This window comes from Convolutriloba macropyga, chromosome 4 (assembly GCF_964194025.1).
Source record: "Convolutriloba macropyga chromosome 4, txConMacr16.3, whole genome shotgun sequence".
NCBI lineage: Eukaryota > Metazoa > Xenacoelomorpha > Acoela > Convolutidae > Convolutriloba > Convolutriloba macropyga.
This window is the reverse complement of record NC_134471.1, coordinates 69571962-69595271: the sequence shown is the minus strand read 5'-3', so window position 1 is coordinate 69595271 and position 23310 is coordinate 69571962. Positions and strand designations below refer to the sequence as shown.

The following is a 23310-nucleotide window of genomic DNA, read 5'->3' as shown; positions in this document are numbered from 1 at the left end:
TGAACCTAACCTTACCGAAATCAGAACATCAAAATAGACAAGAGAAAAAAACAAAAGTAGCCCAACAAACCACATTGAAGTGTTTTAAAAAGCCGTCAATTTTTTAGGTGCTGGGAGCTAGTTGGGGTGGGTGGGTAGTTAGTTTGGGGAGGTGGGTAGTGCTGGGGTAGTTGGGGGTAGCTAGGTGAAGGGAGGGGATATGGGTAGGTGAAGGGTAAGTTGGGGTGTGCAGGTGCAGTGGGGGGGGGGTAGATAGGTGGTGGGGGGGTTTGTGCGGTGTAGTTTAGATAATTAGGGGTGACTTATATAGGAACAAAAAAAATCTCAAAATGACCTCTTCACATTGAGCAGCAGTTCCTAATTACTATGCATTACAAACGAAGCTACTGTTAAAGTCCAATGTTCGAAAACAGAAGTCAACAATCAAAAACGGAGGTAAATGCTCGAACAGAAAGAAGTCAAAAGTCAAGTCATGAACAAACTTGCTTTCTGCTAAAAAAAACCTGTAGAATCTCAATACTCCTCTTCGAGTCGTAAAAAAGACCGACAGGACTAATATAATTGCTACAAACTTCGTTTGAGAGCAATTAAACATAACATCGGTCGACTTGCTATCAAACGCCTCGGTAGGGGTTGATATCGTTAGTAGCTAGCTTTGACTAATTACAAGGTCGTGGGACCACCCTTCACAACATGAATTTAAGTCTCCAAAAAAGTTTTGGTGTATCGCAAACCGCCAAAGGGGCTCTAAGAGAACTTAATGCCTTTTCTAGGACGAAAAGTCAAAAGTGTCAGACGAAGAATCGGTCAAGAAAATAATTGCATAAAAAAGACCATAAGACTAAAATAATTGCGATAAATGTCGTTTGAGATTAATTAACTAGTTCAAAAAATGACCTCCGACCACTTAATTCGAGACTAACCGGCTGACTGTCATCTCCAATTACATCTGTCAGTTGCTCCCCTTTTGGCTTCTGAAGACTGAAACACAATCAAATCACATATAGTGAAAATAATTTAACTAGAGCATACAGGTCAGGGTCAACTTACATGAGCAAGAAACTTGCCAGGGTGTTTTATCCATGACTTTTCATTTGAACGTGTTTATATACTTTAATATTTCATATCAAATATCTCGACCAGCAGAATTAACGGTGAACGCAGAGTAAGCCGAAGTAAAAAAACCGACATAAAAGCACGCCGAATGTTATGTAGTCTTTGAGAACTAAGGCATTGTTAACCGTTATAATCAAGACTGCGCATAGAATTTTCCATTTAAAGGGTATTCCAGTGAACAAGAGGAACTAAAAGAAGGTCATTTTTAAGAGATCTGGTGATTTTGAGCCCCAGCGGATCGTTGTCAATGACCATGTCTATCATCTGCTGTGGGATGTAATCCGGAAACCACCGGCCGGTTATCGCCGCGACGCGCAACCACCGGCCCGCGGGGGACAAATTATAATACCTAAATCTGCAACTTTTTTCATAATTCGGTCTCCTTGCCTACCGTCTTGCTTGCTGAGATGTTGCTTAAAATAGTAAATATTATGAGCCGAGATCATTACCCCTGTTGAAAGTATGAACGGGCAAACTAGTAGCTCCAACAATGAGCAGCGTCCAAGTTTTTTAACCAAATTTTTAATCAATGATACTCTAGCGATAGGACAACAATCAGAACTAAATGGGCCAAACTAAAAAAAAGTTATGCCAACACAATGAAAATTTTAAAACCATTAACAAAGAAATTTCTTCTCATTGACTTCTCATTGTTAATTTTTAACAACGACTTCTCATTGTTAATAGAGGTCTGCAACAAAGTCTGCATCTTGAAAAAAAAAAACAGTGACCAAATATTACAACACCCGAACTACACGAACATGTGTACACATACATCACACCCACACCCTTAAATCAATCAGCTTTTGCTTAATTGAAGGGGCGGGTAGTGAAGTGGCGGGGGGTGGGTCAAGATCCCCCTTTCGAGTCACCATAAATTTATCTAAACTTTCGGTGATTGGCATACTCGGAGAGCAGTAAACCCTGCGGCTCTAAGAGAAACTAAATGTCCTCCGGGCTAGACCTGTTCATCTCTTTTTGTGAGGACGAAAACTACTCTCTGCCTTGTCTTGTTCAATTGTCTTGTCACGAGAGCTGTGCACTTGGAAGTGACAGAAGATTTAACGACAACCACTTACATGACAGCCATCCGAAGATTCATCGCGAGACGGGGACAACCTCGAGTATTCCTCAGTGACAACGGCAGCAACTTTCTTGGAGCCAGAAAACAGATACGACGACAACCACTCAAGCTCGACCATGAGTTCATTAGACAGAAACTACTGAATCAGTCTGTTGAATGGCGTCTAAACCCTCCATTTGCCCCTCACTTCGATGGGGTGTGGGAGAGGCTCGTACAGATCGTAAAACAAGCTGTTCTTTTGAACTTAGGATCGGCAAAGTTGACCTGGGACACCTTTTCAACCATCATCGCCGAGACCGAAAGTCTAGTTAATACAAGACCAATGACACATGTCAGAAGTGATGTCGAAGACGAGGATCCACTCACACCCAATCACTTTCTGATCGTGGATACAAGTGCGACAAAGACTCGAAGCAATCTGGAAAAGACTTTTGAGAGAGTACGTTCCGACTCTGAACGCTAGAAAGAAGTGGACCAAACCTGAGGCCAAGTTGGAAGTGGATGACATTGTCTGGGTTCTTGAAGAATGGACTCCAAGGGGGATATGGCCCTTGGGACGCGTGACAAGGACATTCACCGGCCCCGACAAAACTGCTAGGTCGTGAAGTAAAAACTGCTTTAGGATTTTTAACCCGACCAGCGGTTAAGCGTGCACATGTTTTTCCGAAACCACCCCCGTAAGGTTAGGAGGTTAGGTAACGTAGGCCCCGAGAATGTTATCGACATCGATAATTCTTTTGATTCTGACATACCATATTTTGCCGCCAAAACTTTGATTCCTGTGAAATTGATTCATAAGCCCAAAAATATACGATTGAACAAAGCGCACGTGTCGTGCTGAAGCCAAGAAATAAAGGTAATTTTAACAAGCCCAAGTTTTGAACCCAAGTAATCTAAAGACGACAAGACACCAGAGCCCCCCTATTGTCAAGTCGAGGGCCAGGGCATTGTCAGGTAGTACGAAAAATTGCATAAAAAAGACCAGTAGCACTATTATTACAGCTACAAAATTCGTTTGAGAGCAATTAATACGAAATTAAAAAATATGCCTGGCAATCAATTGAGTTTTTGAAGAGCTTCTCTACGCAAAATATATCTATTGGACACACGGACATCTTAAGAAAAATTCCCCTAACATAAGTTTCCTCCACGGGACGGGAACAGTAATTGCTGCGTTTGAGATTGATATTAATAACAATGATTACAATAACTATTATTAAACATAACCAACTAACGTCGGGCGAATTGCTCTCAAACGACCGGCGAGCGGTTGGCTTTGTCAGTAGCTATCCACGGTGGGGGGGGGGGGGGGTGCACCGGGGGCTGATGGGGGGACACTGGGTTTGGGGGGGCAACAGCGCGATGGGGGGTGGCGGCAATAGTGGGGGTGGGGGGTCAACAGGGGGGGGGGGGTGTCTCAACCTCTAAGAACCGCCCTTCACACCATAAGTATAAGTATAAGTCTCCAAAACAGTTTGAGCTGAAACAGAGCTGAAAGGCTCTAAGGGCACTTAATGCCCGCTGGGCGCTACCTGTTTATCCCGTTTTTGAGGACGAAAAGTCAAAAGCGTCAGACGAAAAATCGGTCAAGCGAAAAATCGCATTAAAAAAAGACCGATAGGACTAATATAATTGCTACAAACTTCGTTTGAGAGCAATTAATTACAATAATGTATAGTGATTAAAATTCACTGGTATTCAGATTATTTGAAGATTAGTATAAGTTAAGTATCAAAATTAGTTTTCAGGTCCTTCATAAACAGTACTATGAACAGTATCTGAAAATTACTCACAACTGGACTTGTTTCTTCAGAGCCTCCACCTGTTTGATCAGCTGTTCCCTCTCCGATCTCGCCTCTCTCACTTGTTTCAACAACGCATCGTCTCTTTTCTTCTGCTCACCATGCACTTGCTCGATTATGTCTGAACACATGATTAAAGTTTGTTTCAATGTCGAACTTGACGTCACTGAGTTCTTGGTTACAAGGAGTTCCGGTTGCTTGGTTTTATAGGGAAAACTCAACCCCATTCATTCAAAATCCAACAGTATAGCTTTCGTCTCATCAGGATTCTGGATTGGGCTTTTCTGCTCATTTGTCTTCTCCGACAAAATTTCGACCTCATTACTAAATAAATTTGCCCTCAGATTGCCAGATATAACTGGTTTATGCAGTCACAGCAACTATGAAGTTTTCAAAAACTGTCCATTGAAAAATTTTCGAGCAAAACAAACTTTAGAAAACATAAACCGACTAACGTCGGAAAAATTGCTCTCGAATTACCGGCGGGAAATTTAATTCAGGGGCTCTAGCACACCTTAATTTTTCCCTTTGGGTGCAAAAAGATCAGCCGAAGGTAGGATTCAACGCCCGACCTCCTGAGTCCGATTCCGTCACCCCAACTGAGGTATTAACCACCATCAAGGCCTTGTAATTGATTGTCTCTCTAATAATCGCATTTATTTGAACAACAAACATTATCTCGAAGTGAGAGCAATTGAAATCACTCAAAATTCAATAACAAGTGTGTAAAAACGTTACTGGAGAACTAAATGATTATTATAGAAGAAAAGTGGTTCCTAATTACTACACATTAGACACTAAGCAGCTGTTAAAGTCCAATGTCCGAAAACAGAAGTCAACGTACTAAAACAGAAGTCAATGTTCGATAAAAAGAAGTCAAAGTTCAAGGTATGAACAAACTTCCTTCAGCTAGAAAACAGACATTATAATACTGGAAACAACTAAGAGTTGCAAAACAAATCAGTAACCCAGCGCTTACCTGAATCAGAAATATCAAAGAGAAAATGAAAACATACCCGGCAGATTGCCGGAAAATAGCCGCCGTTGATTCCAATAAGCATGATTTGGATTGAAAGAATAGAAGATATTGAAAAAAAAGATTTTTGTACAAAAACATTTTTTAAGTCCGATTTATTTTGATGTCATTTTGTAGTTGAACATACTTCTGTTTCTTAGAGAGAGGCTACAGGGGCTACTATCAATACCAATAAGCATTAGAGAGAGGTAACTAATACTTATAGGAACGACGTTCAAATAGCGGGCATCTAAAATTGGGCTTTATGGGTTTATCCCGTTTCTACTTCTGACTTCAATTTTTTATACTGACTCTGTTCATTTTGAATTGCTTTGCTGAGCAACTGATGTTCAAAATCACTTTTAGCAGAATGAGAGAAGAGAGAAACTAGCCTAGAGAAGTCAAAAAGATATCACGCAAAATGTTGAAAAGGCGGCAAAATGAGGTAAAGCGAAACATTTTTTTATTCGACGAAGTAAAAAAAAATAGGAGCGCTATAATAGCCGGCTGAGAAGATGAGGGCGGCTATTAAAAACTAATAAAAATATAGAACGCTTTTCAAAAACAGAGAACTTATAGTTTAGAGGTCTCGTTAGGTGCGGGGGAGGGCTGACGGGGACGGTTTGGGGTGGGGGGTGTTAATGATGGCTGTAGGGTTTCTTGTTAGGTGAATGGGAAAGGTTTTGTAGGTAGTTTTTTGGGAGGGACAGGTTTTGTGTGAAGAGGTAACATTTCAAAATGACCTTTCGACCTTGAATATCACCAGCAGTTTCTAACTTCTATAAATCAAGCTACTCTCCAATTAGGTCCAATCTTCGAAACCATAATTCAATGCTGAAAAACAGAAGTCAATGTTCCAAAAGGAAGAACTCAAAATTACATGTGAGAAGGGGAGGGTGTCACACCATACCGGAGTTTTAAGCCGAAATGTTCTAAGAGCACTTAATGTCCTCCGAGCGTTACCTGTTTCTCCCGCTTTTTAGGACGAAAAGTCAAAAGGGTCAGACGAAAAATTAGTCTAGCAAATTTTGATCTTAAAAATTTAGACTTCATAGCAGTCTGAAAGCCGAAAAAGCCAAATTTAAATCAACGGTAATTTCCTCTTCAAATTAAAAATGCCATAACGTGGTCATCATATCATTCCAACACAACAGAACAAAAGCAACATGGAATTGCGAAAAATGTCAGTCAGTAAATAAAATTGTAAGACGGAGGTTTCTTTAAGCAAAAAGTTACTTCTCGAATTTCAATCTAGTTCAAAATAATTAATTTCAAATTAAATTTTAATCTAGTTCAAATTAATTTTTAAATTTATGCCAAAGCCACAAAAAGTATAATGAATTGTTCGATAATGGCTTTAATTGATTACTAGAAAATATTTTCGAAGTTCTTTATCGCATCAACACAACTCATTATGATGCATATTTGCTATGAGTAAAATATAATTGGCCGCTATAGTGGCAATCAGCAGCCTATATTTTTAAGAGAAAGCAACGGCTTTTGCAAGGTACCTGCGACCCTATTGGCCACCTTCGATTCAACCTCTTCATTCTTGAGCTCCTGCATCAGTCTGAGGTTCCTAAGCTCCAAATCCACGTCACGCGACTGACCTTCTACCTTAAAGTGAGAACTTGGCTGACAAACGATCAATGGAATACATTCTGGTTGATTTTTAATGTTCAAAAATAAAACATCAACTCGCTTTACAAGTTCTAAATCCGAACATACAAATTTGATGTTTTCAAATAAAATAATGACGTTTCATATTCGCAAACAAGATAATTTCCTAATCAGGCGCTTATGAAAAAAATTAACATTGTCGTGGGTCAGTTGGTTTCCCCGATAATTCATTTCAGTATTTTAGAACCAACAAAAATCTACAAGTGCAAAGTGAACTGAAATTTGAGATCCTTATTTGAAAAAAAATAGAATCCGGCTTACCAGAACTGAATTTGGGTCTGTGGATACTGCGTTTTTCTTTCTCTTCTAAACACAGAACATAAATAATGAGGCACTATTCAAAGTACAAACAGATTAAAATTTTATAAATAAAGCCGCGTTTAACTTACATGGTAAGCTAAACTGTGTGATAGCTAAAACACATGTACTGATTACTAGATGCTCTACAATGCACAAAAACCAAAAAGTATATCATCGTCCAAGTAAAAAGCAACTTTTCATTTTTCAGTTTTCTATACACAATGCAAAATTACAGACAAAATTGAAAAATCCACATTAGACTTTGAACTTAGAATGATATTTCAAAGCGAACTTTTAACCAAATGTTTCAAAACTATTCTTGTATGTAACTATTATATGTAACCTTTCAAATCTTATAGAAAACTAGTTTACCACAAAAAGCAATTATTCGTTACTTGCGCTAACTCAAAAACTACTTTGTTTTTGTCCAAACGCAATCATTATTAATAGGCAACATCACTGATTACCGTCGTAATCATGGTTTAGTTTCTGACAAGACACTGAAGCAATAGAAGCAATACTATAAATATCAGTAAGACAAAATAACAACCAAAAACAGAAGAGACACATCGGATTTGGGGATAACAATCTGCGAGGGTTAATATTGGACTAATATTAGTTGGGGTGATAAAAAGTAGAAGATATGCTAACATCCGAGTTCTTTAACTGGAGTCGTGACACTTCTTGTTTGAGAGACTCAATTTTGCGCTCAGCTCTGGTCAAATCTTCCTCCAGGTAGTGAACCTCCTCTGCTCCACTACCACTGAAAAAAATTATTGAGACATCATTCATTAAATTATCACAATTGAAATATGCGCTTGAATTCAAAACACACAGAAAAACAAACAAGGGGGGTTTGCTATTACGCGTTGGCACATAATGTCCGCTAATTCACATACTTGGCTAAATTTTGTACCAATTGAAGCACGAAAAAACAACTCCAAAAAGCAGTTAAAATATTGCTTTAAATTTCAATAGATTAACATAGCTGGCAGATTGCCAGAAAATAGCCGAAATAGATTCGTAGATTGGCAGTCTAAAAAAACAGTAAAAAAGACAGACCAAAAAAATTCGTCTTTTCTTTGAAGGCTGATCTGTTATATTTTGATTAAAAATCTGTATAAGTTATTGCTGCCTCTATTAGCTGATCTCAAATAACCTTCATTTAGAGTGACACACACCCATTTGACCTTATCTCTTTGAATTAAAGTAAATAAAAGTCAATTTCAAAGTGAGGAAGTCATTATTGAGAGTGAGGTAAGTCAAGTGTGACCAAAAATTTAATCACGCAAATGAACAAAAAACTCGCTCCAATAAGAGCGAAAAATGACGTCACACATGCGATTCAGTTGAAATTGCATGAACGAATGAACAAAAAGTGGCTGTGACGTCATATGGTCGTAACAAAAATCATGACGACGAAATAAAAAAACATAGCAGGACAAGTCCTGACGTACAATTCAAAGAATTTTCATAGACTTAACAAACAACTAGACCTAGAACGGACAATGAGTGAATTTGGAAAATCATTTCTAAAAAAAATCGGATGAAAAAAAAACAAAAAAAAACAGAAAATCAATGTCAAAATCAATATCAAAACCACTCGCTTTTTCGCTCCATTTCCTGTTTCGGCGTGACCAAAATCACCACTCCAATTTGACTTCAAAAATCATGAAAAGGTGTGAACAGATCTTAAAAGACAGCGCCCCAATACAATTCAAATTCTTTGAATTGTAAAAAAAACCAAGAGAAGGCCAATAATAGCCCCAGCTATCGCTGTGCGGCTATTAAAAAGAACTGACGTGTATACGAAAAACGTTAAGCTCAACAAAAATGATATGCGAAATCAACATCTATGCCGTTTTCGAACTAAACCGCTAACAGAAATGTCTCTTAGGCAACATTTTTATTTTCAAAAATCCTTCATGCCCTCTATTTAATTTCGATAAAATCTAAAACTCACAGTTTACACTTATAAGCAAGTACAGAAGTCAATAAAAGACCTCCTGTAAATTTAACCCGAGGATTCAAAATATAATCAAAATTAAAGAGCTCATCATTAAATAGATAATAACCAGGTACACACTGAGTGACGTAGGCCATGTTCACCTATGGAGCTTATGAAATAATGAATCTAACAAAAGGTTATAAAATCATATAAAACCACAAATGAAAAAACCAGTCAGAAAAAAGCTGAAACAGGAGAACCCCAATTTCATCAAAAAGATTTGATACCACGATTGTAACATAAAATACAACTTCATACAAAATTCTGAAAAAACGTCTTTGAAAGATAGTACAATCACAAAAAAGAGCATAGCCGGCAGATTGCCGGAATAGCTGCGAAAGAGTAGACCTGTGTGCCATATAATAGAGATAGAAACAGATACAGATCTAAATTGAAAAAAAATCGACGCCGCTCAAAAAAACTAGGTAAAAAACATTCAGCGATAAATTAATAAAGCTTGTTAAATTTCATTCCGCAGAAGCCTCTTATTAGGGACCTTTACTGCACAAATGAGTTCCTTTGACCATAAACAAATTCAAATTAAACTTATTTTAGAGTGCAAAAGTCATTTTACTGAGTGAGGTAAGTCACGTATGATCAAAATCTAATCACTCAAATAACCTATAAACTTTTGCTAAAGCGAGTGAGAAATGACGTCACGCGCGCAAATGCCGTTAGTGAGAGGAAGAAGTCGTTCAGAAAATTTGACTTTTTCAGCTTTGCTGTGTGAACAAATGTAAAACGAAAAAAGAGCGTCAGACGACGAAACAAAAAAAAACATAGCAGGACAAGTCTTGACGTACAATTCAAAGAATTTTCATTGACTAAACAAAAAAACTAGACCTAGAATGGAATATCAGTGAATTGAGAAAACCATTTACAAAAATCAGATAAAAAAAACAAAAAAAAACAAAAAATCAATGTCAAAATGCCGCATGTGAACAAAAAAAACTACTGTCGAGAAATTAAAATTTAATTCAAACAAAAAACTAGGCCTAGAAAGAGCTGCGAATGGATTGGGAAAACCATTTAGAAAAAAATCCGATCCAAAAAATCGAAAAAACCGTAAAAATCAGAGTGAAATTGCCGCATGTGAACAAAAAATCACTACCAAGAAACCGAATTTTTGTTCAAACACCGTTTTCTCACTCTACTTTAAAATTAGAGCAAAAAAAATTCACGCCGCAAAACCACTCGCTTTTTCGCTGCACTTCCTGTTTCGGCGTGACCAAAATCACTACTCCAATTTGACTTCAAAAATCATGAAAATGTGTGAACAGATCTTAAAAGACAGCGCCCCAATACAATTCAAATTCTTTGAATTGTAAAAAACCAAGAGCACCGCAATATAGCTTCGCTCAGCTTACAGCTTCGCAGCTATAACAAGTAAAACAGAACAAGTTAAAAGAGTAAAAAAAAACTGAACAAAAAACCCAGCTGGGAATATAATTCCTCAGCCCCCACTAAAATTCGGGTGAAAAGTGAAAACAACTGCTCAATTTTGATTTCTGACACGGGAGGTTAATGAAAAGTTGACTGAGGAAAGGCTATTACTGCTGACAAAATTGTTACCTAATGAGAAAAAAAACTTTTAAACAGATTTATTTCACACTGGACGCATTCCAATTGCTATTTCCCTATTTTCATTCTCAAGATTTAACGTTTTCAAGTGCAAGTGACCTAAAATTGCTGGAATCAGAGCCAATTTAGGCTTTCAACTTAAAAAAATTTAGCAACAAAATCATATATTTGGAAATATGCCGCTTGAGAATGAAAAAAGGTACAAAATGACAAAAATAGTTGCATTAGATGACTTTGCTTAATTCAGCTTCTGAAGCTCAATACAACAATACCAAATTACATCCATGTAATTCATTCTGATAACCTAATGCACAACGATTTAATAACTATTTAAAAATGTTTTCACCGTCTTCTTGCGTTAAAATGTTCGACAAAATCTGAACCCCATTCACTCGAAAGAGTGACTAAGGTCAGAATACACTAAGTCAGAAGACAAACGTGAAACTGGTGACTTGTGCACAACGAAAAAAGTTGGGAAAAAGCAAAAAGAATTGAAAAGATAGTGCAACAAGTTGTGAAATACAATCCAGATATTGAAAAAAAAATTAAATACCTGATTACCAAAACCTCACAAGAACAGCATTCGATAGTCAGCAAAGCATAAGAAAATAGACACGGTAAAAACCAATGAAAAATAGACTTTCGTGCAGTAGAATATAAACATACCCAGCAGATTGCCGGAAAATAGCCGCCACTGATTCCCAAAACCAAGATTGGGATTGAAAGAAGAGAAAAAAACTAAACATAGCTGGCAGATTGCCAGAAAATAGCCGCAATAGATTCGTAGATCGGCAGTCTAAAAAAACAGTAAAAAAAATTCGTCTTTTCATTAAGGCTGATCTGTTATATTTTTATTAAAAATTTGTATAAGTTATTGCTGCCTCTATTAGCTGATCTCAAATAACCTTCATTTAGAGTGACACAAACCCATTTGACCTTATCTCTTTGAATTAAAGTAAATAAAAGTCAATTTCAAAGTGAGGAAGTCATTTTTGAGAGTGAGGTAAGTCAAGTGTGACCAAAAATTTAATCACGCGCATGAACAAAAAAACTCGCTCCACTAAGAGCGAAAAATGACGTCACACATGAAATTCAGTTGAAATTGCATGACCAAATGAACAAAAAGTGGCTGTGACGTCATATGGTCGTAACAAAAATCATGACGACGAAATAAAAAAAAACCAAGAGAAGGCCAATAATAGCCCCAGCTATCGCTGTGCGGCTATTAATAAAAAAAAGATTTGTGTACACAATTTTTAAGTACAAACTATTTTGATGTCATTTTGGAGCTGAACATACCTCTTTTTCGGAGGAAACGCCACAAGGGCTAGTATCAAAATAAGCATTAGAGATGGTAACTAAGAACAAAGTTCGAGTAACGGGCATCTAAAATTGGGCTTTATGGGTTCATCCGGTTTCAATTTCTGATTCCGTTTTTTTTATACTGACTCTGTTCATTTTGAATTGCTTTGCTGAGCAACTGCTGTCTAAAATAACTTTTAGCAGAATGAGAGAAGAGTGAAACTAGCCTAGAGAAGTTGAAAAGACTTCACTCAAAATGTTGAACAAGCTGTAAACTAAGGTAAAGCGAAAAAAATTTTAATCGACGAAGTAAAAAAAATATGAGCACTATAATAGCCAGTTGAGAAGCTGAGGTGGCTATTCAACAGTAATTTACCAGAATTGAGCGGAGGGAATTTTGGATTTAATATACAGCCAGAATTTAATATACAAAAGCGCTGCACAAAAATTTCTGAAATTTAGACTGCGTAATTTTTTTCGGCATAGTTTATTATCTACGACCATTACCATTTGGTACTTTATTCACCTTCAAAACGCTAAAATAACGTGAAGTGAAACTGACATTAGTCTGAGAAACTCACTTAGGGTTGAGTAAAATATTATTGATTAAAACTAATCACGGAAGGCTGTTAAAAATTGTGCCAATTAATTTAAAAATTTATTTTAAAAAATAGCATGACAAGTCAAAAGAATTGGATGAAAAACTGAAAATGCTAGACCTGACCTCAAACCGCAGATCAAATTGACATGAAGGGCCAAAGAGGCAAAAATAGCTCAACAGTTTCAGAGAAAAAGAAAACAGAATATAAATTGTATATAGTTTGTTTAATACCAGGTATTCGAATGAAAAATAAACGAGCAGAAAAAAACTATATCTAAGAAATCTTTCCGGGCATGTAAGAGGCAAGAAGAAACAAGGAAAAACAGCACATCATAAAACTCAAAATTGGCTACAAATACTAACAATTAGCAATAATTTTTGATGCTCATGTCTTCAGAAGCGCTGAAATGTACGCAAGAACCCAGTTACAAGCTCAAAAGAGATTTGTAGCACAATAACTTTCAAAAAAGTACAAATCATTGCTAATTGATTTTTAAAATTAAATTGTGTGTTGAAAACCATTTAAAAACGTAAGTAAGTGTTGAAAACTTAAAACAAGCTGATCGAAAGTTTTCCCGCACTCTCTCAAAATAATGCATGAACAAAAATCATTCACTCGTTCTCTGCTTTTGATTTTTATTTAGAAGACTGTGCTCAAAATTTTTTATGTGCAATATTGACTTTTACATATGTTTTACTGACTCTTTCCTGAGAAGTCACTCAGGAAAAGATCACTAAAGCTCAATATTTGCACAAAGAATTAATTGCATCACATAAAATCAATAAGTAGTACAAGTTTCCGCTACAAAACTGCTAAATAGGACAAACTAAAACTAACAACATAGCCGGCAGATTGCCGGAATAGTTGCGAAAGAATAGACCTGCGTGCCATATAATAGAGATAGAAACAGATACAGATCTAAATTGAAAAAAAAATCGACGCCGCTCAAAAAACTAGGTTAAAAAAACATTCAGCGATAAATTAAAAAAGCTTGTTAAAATTCATTCCAAAGAAGCCTCTTATTAGGGACCTTTACTGCACATATGAGTTCCTTGGACCTTAAACAAATTCAAATTAAACTTAAGTTTTAAAGTGCAAAAGTCATTTTATTGAGTGAGGTAAGTCACGTATGATCAAAATCTAATCACGCAAATAACCTAATAACTTTCGCTAAAGCGAGTGAGAAATGACGTCACGCGCGCAAATGCCGTTAGTGAGAGGAAGAAGCCATTCAGAAAATTTGACTTTTTCAGCTTTGGTGTGTGAACAAATGTAAAACGAAAAAAGAGCGTCAGACGACGAAACAAAAAAACATAGCAGGACAAGTCCTGAAATACAATTCAAAGAATTGAATGAAAAACTCAGACGTACTCTACCTGACCAGCAGATCACTTGAACAATTCCAGCCAGAACACAAACAAAATCATCAAAAAGTTGAGAAATTAAAAGAAAAAAAAACTAAACAAAATATACTCATTGCTAAAACTCGAAGCTTTCAAACCTATGGCAAAATTTTTTCCCTTTAACCTATTTCAAAAAAAATATGTTCAAAATCAATTTTTGTTTCTGAAATCGGTCCAGTATTATATCTGCAAGACCTGAAATATATTCATTGGCCCTTGAAGATCGATAATTAACTCGAAAATGACCAAAAAATTTAGAAAAAAGAAATCAATCGCAAATTATCAGAAAATGTTGCTGAAAATCGTAATACAAATATCTTCAGAATCATTTCTATGTCTGTAGAGGCTATCCAGTAACCCAATTCCAAGCTTTAAAAAACTCATTGGCTCATAGATCGATAGGCAATAAAATTTAGACAAAAACTTCAAAAAATAGAAATTCGTTCTATTAAAAAGTTGAAAGCCACTCAGTTGCCCCCTAGCATTTAATAATTATTTAATAACATACTATCAAACACTGGATGAGGTTGCCTGTCTACTGAGACAAGAAAAAAAACAAAATACAAATGTTTTGAAAAAACTTGAAAAAAATTGCAAATTTTAACAAAAAACTTCCAAAAGTCGAAAGGTTAAATTGTTGAAAACAAATCCATTGAAACTAAAAACCATGCAGTAACTTTTTATCAGAACGTGGAATAGGTTTTCTCGCACTTGAGAATGGACGAATATCACAAACTGACAAAAACTTTAGGAAACCTTAAAAAAATTGCAGATTTCATTTAAAAAATGCTAAAATTCGAGACACTAAAATGTTAAAAACCATTCTACATATTTTTAAAAACCTGAAAAATGCGAATTTTGTCAAAAAAAATTGCTAAAATTTGTGATATTGAAATGTTGAAACCTATTCCATGGCAACTAAAAATTTTTGAGCAACTTATTATCCAACCGCTAATGAGGTTTCTGGCCCCTGGGACTCAAACAACTTGAATAATGACAATAAATGTCAAAAAATATGAAAAAATTGCAACCTTTGTCAAAAAATGCTAAAATTCATGATGGCAAAAAGAAGAAAACCATTCCATTACCACTAGAAGCTATGCAGTAATCTATCATCAAACCCTTTATCAAACTCTAGAGGAGGTTTCTTGGCACCTAGGGCTAAAAAAAAATTTTCAAAAAACCTGAAAAATTGCAAAAACTAGTATCCTTTCGCGAGGGTGTGTTTGTAGTACCAAAACTTATAGCTCATAGAATGCTCATAACAAGCAACTTTGTGTCGCAAACGACCTTAGTCAACTTTTAAAAACTTCAACCTAAGACTAATCAAACAAATAAACTCAAAAAAATCACAAAAACATGAAAAATTGCACCATTTGAGCCCAAAAACTCCTAAAAATGACCTTTTAACCTTTAATTAAGGCCATCCCAGCAGCTGCACCACTATTAGCACTTGAAGGACAACTAAAGCCCACTTTGGGCCTCTAATGAAACTTAATCCCCGCTGAGCTTTACCTGTTTATCCCGTTTTCAACGATCAAAGTCATTTGAACGATCAACAAAAATGTGTGAACACATCTTAAAAAAAAGGACTTCTCCAATACTCCTCTTCGAGTCGTAAAAACACAGCGCACCAATACAATTCAAATTCTTTGAATTGTAAAAAACCAAGAGCACCGCAATATAGCTACGCTCAGCTTACAGCTTCGCAGCTATAAAAACAAGTTTTTCAAAAAATGTTTTGAAATGTCCATTTGCAAAATCACAAACTTTTCTTTGGAATTTTTAAAAATACGAGAAGCGAGTATTTTATCTAAACACTTTGTTTACCTGTATCAAATAGACTCCAACAGAATTATTGCTCAAAAAAGGCTATCCACCAATACTTCTATTTGTGAAAAAAACAATGCTTAAATCCAATTCAAATTGTTGGAATGGTAAACAAGTACGACACCTTAATCCTCGTAATTTGAATAGCTGACGCCGGCTATTAAACATATAATCTTTTTTGTAACTTGAATTCAGTATACTTGTGATTTAGAAACGAGCTCATGTTCAAACCCAGAGTTATATCAACCAACCTCCGAACACGGCTAGCTTGACCCGACCTCTCCTCTCCGAATATTTTTAAAAAATTCGGCTCTTTATCAGATTGGTATCTCCCTGCGGCTGAAGAGAGCAACCCCATTTCTCCCTCTGAATCTCCAATAGTCTCAACGAGGCTAGTTCCTCTTGGTTTATGACGATGACGGCTATTAAGGGCGCTACTGCTCCGTAGGCGATGCTGATCAAAGCCTAAAAAGTTGAATTCTTCAGATCATTTTCCCGGTTAAAATCTCATTTTCATAACATAGAAGGAAGATTCAATGAGACCATAATATATACAGCAGATCTTAATAGAGCATTCTTAATCTTGTATATACCCGATCTTAATACAGCATTCACTTAATAAAGTTTTCCCAATTGTTTTTCAGTATTTTCAACGATGTAACTACTGACCTGTTAAATAATGAAGATCTATATAGAGACACAGAATATAGCCCATCACCACATGGAAAGAACTGGGATATTGAGATCAAAATCTAAAATGACAAAATGATATGAAAAAAAAAAAAACGGTAAACTATTCTTGCTCAATAGTTGACACTTCACATCAGGACAAAGAGCAAGAGGCAGTCAGTCAATAATGTTGTAGTCGATAATGAGATCAAATAATGTTTACAACTACTATAAAGTATACCGATGATTTGAATGAATTCGGCTAATGGTTAAAATTCATACCGTCAACTTACCTCTTTTTTCGTAATCCGTAGTTTCGACTTCTGTCGTTTCAACCAGATCCACTTCACTTCCATCAACGTGTCGTTTGTCCCGAATGGTATTGCGATGGCCGTTCATTTTCGATCGATGTGCGAAAGCATTGGCATCAGACATGGACCTACTATCGCCAGTGTCATAGCCTCGGAAATCTGAAACCCAAGTGATCTCATATACTTTCAATCTATGTAACATACCCGAGCATAGCACTCCATTCACCTCCTAGTTTCAGAATTACGCTGGCCTTGGATTAACGGATTGCATAAAACAAATACTTTTTCGCCAAATGTTACCCAGATGTTTCCCAAAGTCAAAAACTTAAAATAATTCAATGAAGTTAAAGTTGAGTTTAAGATAATGCAAGTTCCCTCAATATTTGACCACTTAAAGTTCACTTAAAAATCTGAAAACAGCTTGACAGATTGCCAGTCAATAGCTTTGATAGCTTCGTACAGCAGCAACACACAGCACATCAGGTAGCAGAAAAATGAATTCAAAAAATGTGAATTCTCAAGTTTCAAATTTAAGGTTTAATTGTTACTTTTAAAGAAATAATTGCTTCAAAATACCAGTGAAAAAATGAAACAAAATTTTAAATCTATTTTTCTAATTACCTGTTGTGCTGTTTCTAATTACCTGTTGTGCTGTTTTTCTACTACATGTTGTGCTGTTTCTAGTTTGGTAAATCCGCGCTCAAACAAAATTTAATTAGATGTCTTCAACTGGCCCCAACTCCTCCAATTAAAAATAACGAAGATCAAATTTACGTGCACAGAAAAAACGACTCACTAATGAACAAACAGATCGCTCAAAGGCGTTAGAAAATCCGTCTTTCCAATTATAGCCGCCCGCTTAGTGGTCAGATAGCCCATAGCCCCCACCCCAATTATAGCAACAGGCCATAATGAGAGCTATTTCGTGGGGGTTATAATGGACACCTACGCAATTCAGTAAAAAATGCATAAACGATTGCGCAAGAGCTGACTTCAACTCAACGTGACAACATAGGCCCTCAAACTCACTATACTAGCAGCCTATTACAGTTAGAAAAATTTAGGTTCCATTCCAATGCCGAATAAACAGGCATCAAGGCATACTTACTCATCTCATGGTATTTTAATAAATTGTGCTTAAAATGCCACCTGAACAAAAGTGCTTCCTGCTAAATAACATAAAAACATAAACCAACTCAGGTCAGAAAAAATGCTCTCGCATGACAGTCGGCGCAAATTAATTCAGAGCTGTAGCCGTGATAAATTTTTCTTTATGGGTGCGAAAACATCAGCCAACGGTAAGATTCGAAAACCAACATCCTGAGTCGGATTCAGTCACCTCGACGAAGCTATTAACCACTGGGCTATCGGGCTCTCAGGGCCCTGTCATCGAGTCTCTGACAACCGGTTTCGTTTGAAAAACAAAGTTTAAATCGGAATGAGAACAATTGAAATCACTTGACAAGTCAAAAATTATTCTGGAAGAAAAGAGCAAAACTGTCATTCGAGAGCAACAAAAAATACACACGTATCTACAATAAATGCTTCAAATTTCGTTCGAGAGTAATAAGGAATTTTGAAAGTTATGTTGAGAGGAAACGGAAAAATTTAATTTGATTTAGAAAATCAAACAAGATGAAAACTTTCAGCAGCTAAAACTTAACTCCACAGCCAACTCCTCTTAAAAATAAAAAGTGGCAATGTGGTCAAAATATAACTCCAATACCACAGAAAAAAAGCAAAATGAAATTGCCTAAATCTCGTCTAAATTAAAATGGCCCCATTATTCTTCATGCACACGAATTATAAATCAAAAGCACCAATATTTCTTACTCAAAAACTCTTAATCATTAATTTCTTTAAAGAAAATGGCTCTTGAATGCCCTTTTCAAATAAAACCATATCGCTGAATCAGTGCTTAAGAACAAACTGACAAACAAGGGGCAATATACTCTAGAATGACAGGCGGGCAATTTAATCCAGAGAGGGACTGATAATTTTCTATAGCCTTTACAAATTTTTCAGAGTGCAAAAAATTCCGACCAAGGAAGAGCTCGATTACCCGGACTAGTAAAAAAAAACATTCTGATTGAGTATTCACTTGGCTACCAGGACCTTATAATAGCTTAACTTACAACCCCTTTTCAGTAACAGACTTAATTTTTGAATAAAAGCAATTTAAATACGAGTTATAGGTTTTTAAAAATCTGACACAACACGAGTAACACTGGCATCGTCGATCTAAATCGATTGAGGCAATCACACAGCACATCAGGTAGCAGAAAAATGAACTGAAAAAACGTGAATTCTCAAACTTCAAATTCAAGGTTTAATTGTTACTTCTAAAGATTTAATTGCTTCAAAATACCATTGAAAAAATGAAACACCTTTAAATCTATTTTTCTAATTACCTGTTGTGCTGTTTTTAATTACCTGTTGTGCTGTTTTTCTACTACCTATTGTGCTATTTCTAGTTTGGTCAATCCGCGCTCAAATAACATTTAATTAGATATCTTCAACTGGCCCTAACTCGTCCAATTAAAAATAGCGAAGATCAAAATTACGTGGAACCCACAAACGATTCACGAATGAAAAAAACAGATCGCTCAAAGGAGTTAAAAAATGGGTCTTTCCCATTATAGCCCCCTTTCAGAGGTCAGATAGTCCATTGCCCCATCCCGATTATAGCAACAGGCCATAATGAAAGCTATTTCGTGGGGGTTATAATGACCACCTTCTATGCAATTCAGTAAAAAATGCAAACGATTGCGCAAGAGCTGACCTCAAATCAACGTGACAACATAGGCCCTCAAACTCACTATACTAGCAGCCTATTACAGTTAGAAAATTTTAGGTTCCATTCCAATGCCGAATAAACAGGCATCAAGGCATACTCATCATGGTATTTCAATAAATTGTGCTTAAAATGCCACCTGAACAAAAGTGCTTCCTGTAAAACAACATAAAAACATAAACCAACTCAGGTCGGAAAAAATGCTCTCGCATGACAGTCGGCGCAAATTAATTCAGAGCTGTAGCCGTGATAAATTTTTCTTTATGGGTGCGAAAACATCAGCCAACGGTAAGATTCGAAACCCAACCTCCTGAGTCCGATTCTGTCACCTCGACGAGGCAATTAACCAGTGGGCTATCAGGCCCTTGTCATCGAGTCTCTGACAACCGGTTTTGTTTGAAAAACAAAATTTAAATCGGAATGAGAACAATTGAAATCACTTGAGAAGTCAAAGATTATTCTAGAAGAAAATTGCAAAACTGTCATTCGGGAGCAACTAAAAAGACAAACATATCTACAATTATTGCTTCAAACTTCGTTCGAGAGCAATTAGGAATTTTGAAAGTTATGTTGAGAGGACACGCAAAAAATTTTATTTGATTTTAAAAATCAAATGAGAAAAAGATGAAAATTTTCAGCAGTCAAAACTGAACTCCACAGCAAACTACTCTTCAAAATAAAAAGTGGCACAACGTGGTCAACATGTTAATCCAATACCAGAGAAAGAAAAACAAAATGAAAATGCCTAAATCTCGTCTAAATTAAAATGGCCCCATTATGCTTCATGCACACAAATTATAAATCAAAAGCAACAGTATTTCTAACCCAAAAACTCAACCATTAATTTTTATAGAAAATGGCTCATTGCATGCTGTTTTCAAAAAAAGCCATATCGATGAGTCGGTGCTCTAAACAAATACCGAAAAACGTGGGACAAAATAATCTCGAACAACAGGCGGGCAATTTAATCCAGAGAGGGTCTGATAATTTTCTATAGCCTATATAAATTTTTCAGAGTGCAAAAAATTCCGACCAAGGAAGGGTTCGATTACCCGAACTAGAAAAAATATTCTGATTCAGTAACCATTTGGCTATCAAAACCTTATAATAGCTTAACTTACAACCCCTTTGCTTCAGTAACAGACTTAATTTCCGAATAAGAGCGATTTAGGTCACACAAAAAGCAGGAAGACAAGCTTGAAAAGAAGAGTTGTCACTCGAGAAGTTTAATCGATAAAATGTTCTTGAACAAAACGGCCAGACAAAAATTTTGCATGGAAAAGACACACGCATTTATAATAATCGAGTCGAAGTTCGTTTGAGAGTAACTGAAAATTCATAATTTACCATATCCGGCAGATTGCGATTCAAGAGATGAAATTGTCATATGACAAAATAGCCCCCAATTGCATCAAATTTGTAAAAGATCGCCAAAACTCATATGCGAGTTCAATATCACGATGAGACCAATGTTGACCTATCGCTTCACGGCTATTAAGAAATCAGAAGAATGTGGTTCTGAGATATATCTAACATTTATCCTTTTTTCTGCGTCGTCTCTTGAGGGGCTTAAGCACTTCATTCATTTCTCCTCTAACAAGTGCTGGCGAAACTGTCTTCATATCTCTGTCATAAATGTTGTTCAGACCGACCTTGGACTCAAAGTAGTTGTTCATTTTGCCACCATCAGGACGGAGATATTTCTCATGATCTAGCTTGCCACTTCTGAAATAAAAACTTGCGTATGACATCTTGATCACTTGTAATTAAACTATAAGTTAATTGTATTGGCAAGTCCCGCCTCTTTTAATATACTAAATATTATCAATACAAAAACAGCAATTTGTTCACGCAATCTGATGAAACCTTTTCTTCACGGGGAGAAGGGGAAGATTTTCGCTGTGCATTATGTGATAAATTGAGCAGAAAGGTTTGATTACGTTTGCGAAAAATCGGTAGACGCTACAAACTATTATTGAGCGAATTTTCACACAAAATCTGACACAACACGAGTAACGCTGGCATCGTAGATCTGATTCGATTGATGCAAGTCTATCGAAAAGGATTGATTTAAAATAAATATTTATTCTAAAGATTTATACTCGAGATAGAAAGAAGCTAAAAACTCACATAGCGACACGGTCGATTCTCTCCTGGTTCATTTTGTTCTTCACCGTACTTTTTAGTTCATTAACCAGCAAATCATTTTCAAAATTCAAGTAGTCAGGCGAAAGTGACGTCCTTAGCTGTCCAAAAGATTGATCTTGTCTCTGCATCTGGATTTTTCTCGAAATTCTCTTTACAGCACGTCCAATAACTCTAATAATTGACACCCTTTGTCGTCATTTAATCTGAAACACAGCCTATAAAAAATTGGACACAAACCTTTTCGGAATGAGATCGCGTTCGCCAAAATAAGAGTTAGTTACCATCAGGAGTAAAAAAATAAATGCAAATTTTACTTGCTTCAATCGGTTAAATCATATAAATGCTTCAGCTTAACCAAGTTAGAGCTATCGCGTATTGACTAGAACAAGTTACTTTGTAGAGTGCTGTGGGTATGCTAAAAATATTTCTGTTCAAAATTTTATTTTAACAAAACCAAATTTAACCCGATTTTTGAGTAAAAAACAAATTAAAGGTTACATAGAATTATGCAATGATTATGCAATATTTATGATGATGTGACGAACTATCTAAACGAATTATCTAAACGTTGTTGCATAATAACTGAAAAGAAGGATATGTATTCATAAAACCAACTTTCACCCAAAAAAATTTCCTTCAAAGAAAATGATTATATAGAGTTAGTCTAAATGCTTTCAGCTCGAGGGGTCAGTCAGGCGTTTGCAACTGACACAATATCAGCTACATTGATTAATCCTAATTGAGCCTCGAGTAGTTCAGTCATTTGAGTGTTTTCGTTCATTATATTATATGAGATTTCTAACAATCACATCTAAAAAAAGCTCTCAAAACAAAATTCTAACAATACAGTCAGTTATTACTGTAAGCATTGACCAGTTTACGTCGATAAGAAAAATGATCAGTTCGTGAGTAATGACCAGTTTACCAAAATAATATAAATCTCAAAACACGTATTTCTATTCATTTTCCGTTACAAACCAGCCTTTTGTGATTATCATAAATTTGGTCGCTAATAATTTCGTCGAGTTACACGTAAACTGAATTTTATATTCAATTTGACGCTTGCTAAGTTCAACTTAACTACGTTCCTAAACTATTGAAAAATTATACATTGATTGTTTGTACATATTTTTTCCTGTTTTCCGTTGCAAAATAAAGTTAAAATCGTGTTGTAACGCTAAAAAGCACTTCGAGAACAGAATTTAACATTTTTTTTTGAAATTTGTCTTTTCCCACGAGTCATCGCGGGTTAAACTTTTCGTGAACATATGATATTTGAAGTGATATTCTCTGAAGTGATGCTCTCTTTTAGCGTCATGTGTTCAACTAAGGATTTTTTGTTGTTTAAAATTATGTATTACGTTGCGATTCGGAACAATAACCTGCTTTAAAAGACAAACTGCGATAAAAATGCTAGTCTTGTGCTGAACGTCGATTCTTACGATCAAAAGGATTTGAAGAGTATTGAGGCGCTGTTTATTAAATCTTTTCTAATTTTTCAATTAATCTTTTCAATTGTTTCCCCACACATTGCGGGCAAGCCAATTTTCTCGTCACGTTTTTCTGCTATAATACTTCAAGTTTTCAAAAACGTATGAATTTTGGGTACTAGTTCATAATTCTGGTTGTTCTTTCAACATAAATAATAAGTCTTGTTTTATCGCA

At 35.9% G+C, this 23310-nt stretch overlaps 1 protein-coding gene across 4 annotated transcripts in view; it reads right to left on the bottom strand.

Moving 5' to 3' along the window:
- LOC142337856 (uncharacterized) overlaps window positions 1-21858 on the bottom strand; it is a 77846-nt gene extending 55988 nt beyond the window's left edge. For 3 of the 4 annotated variants that reach the window (XM_075387447.1, XM_075387448.1, XM_075387449.1), the window contains exons 1-10: window positions 21628-21858; window positions 21032-21222; window positions 16686-16862; window positions 15975-16188; window positions 7649-7760; window positions 7087-7110; window positions 6959-7003; window positions 6529-6634; window positions 3994-4123; window positions 924-981 (exon numbers count right to left, since the gene is read on the bottom strand). In XM_075387447.1, the coding sequence (XP_075243562.1) occupies window positions 924-981; window positions 3994-4123; window positions 6529-6634; window positions 6959-7003; window positions 7087-7110; window positions 7649-7760; window positions 15975-16188; window positions 16686-16862; window positions 21032-21222; window positions 21628-21773 (1203 nt within the window). In that variant the 5' untranslated portion in view covers window positions 21774-21858. Of the gene's footprint in view, window positions 1-923; window positions 982-3993; window positions 4124-6528; window positions 6635-6958; window positions 7004-7086; window positions 7111-7648; window positions 7761-15974; window positions 16189-16392; window positions 16476-16685; window positions 16863-21031; window positions 21223-21627 lie in introns of those variants that run through there. The other variant, XM_075387450.1, reaches the window with a different exon arrangement.
- Between the last annotated feature and the right edge of the window lie 1452 nt (window positions 21859-23310).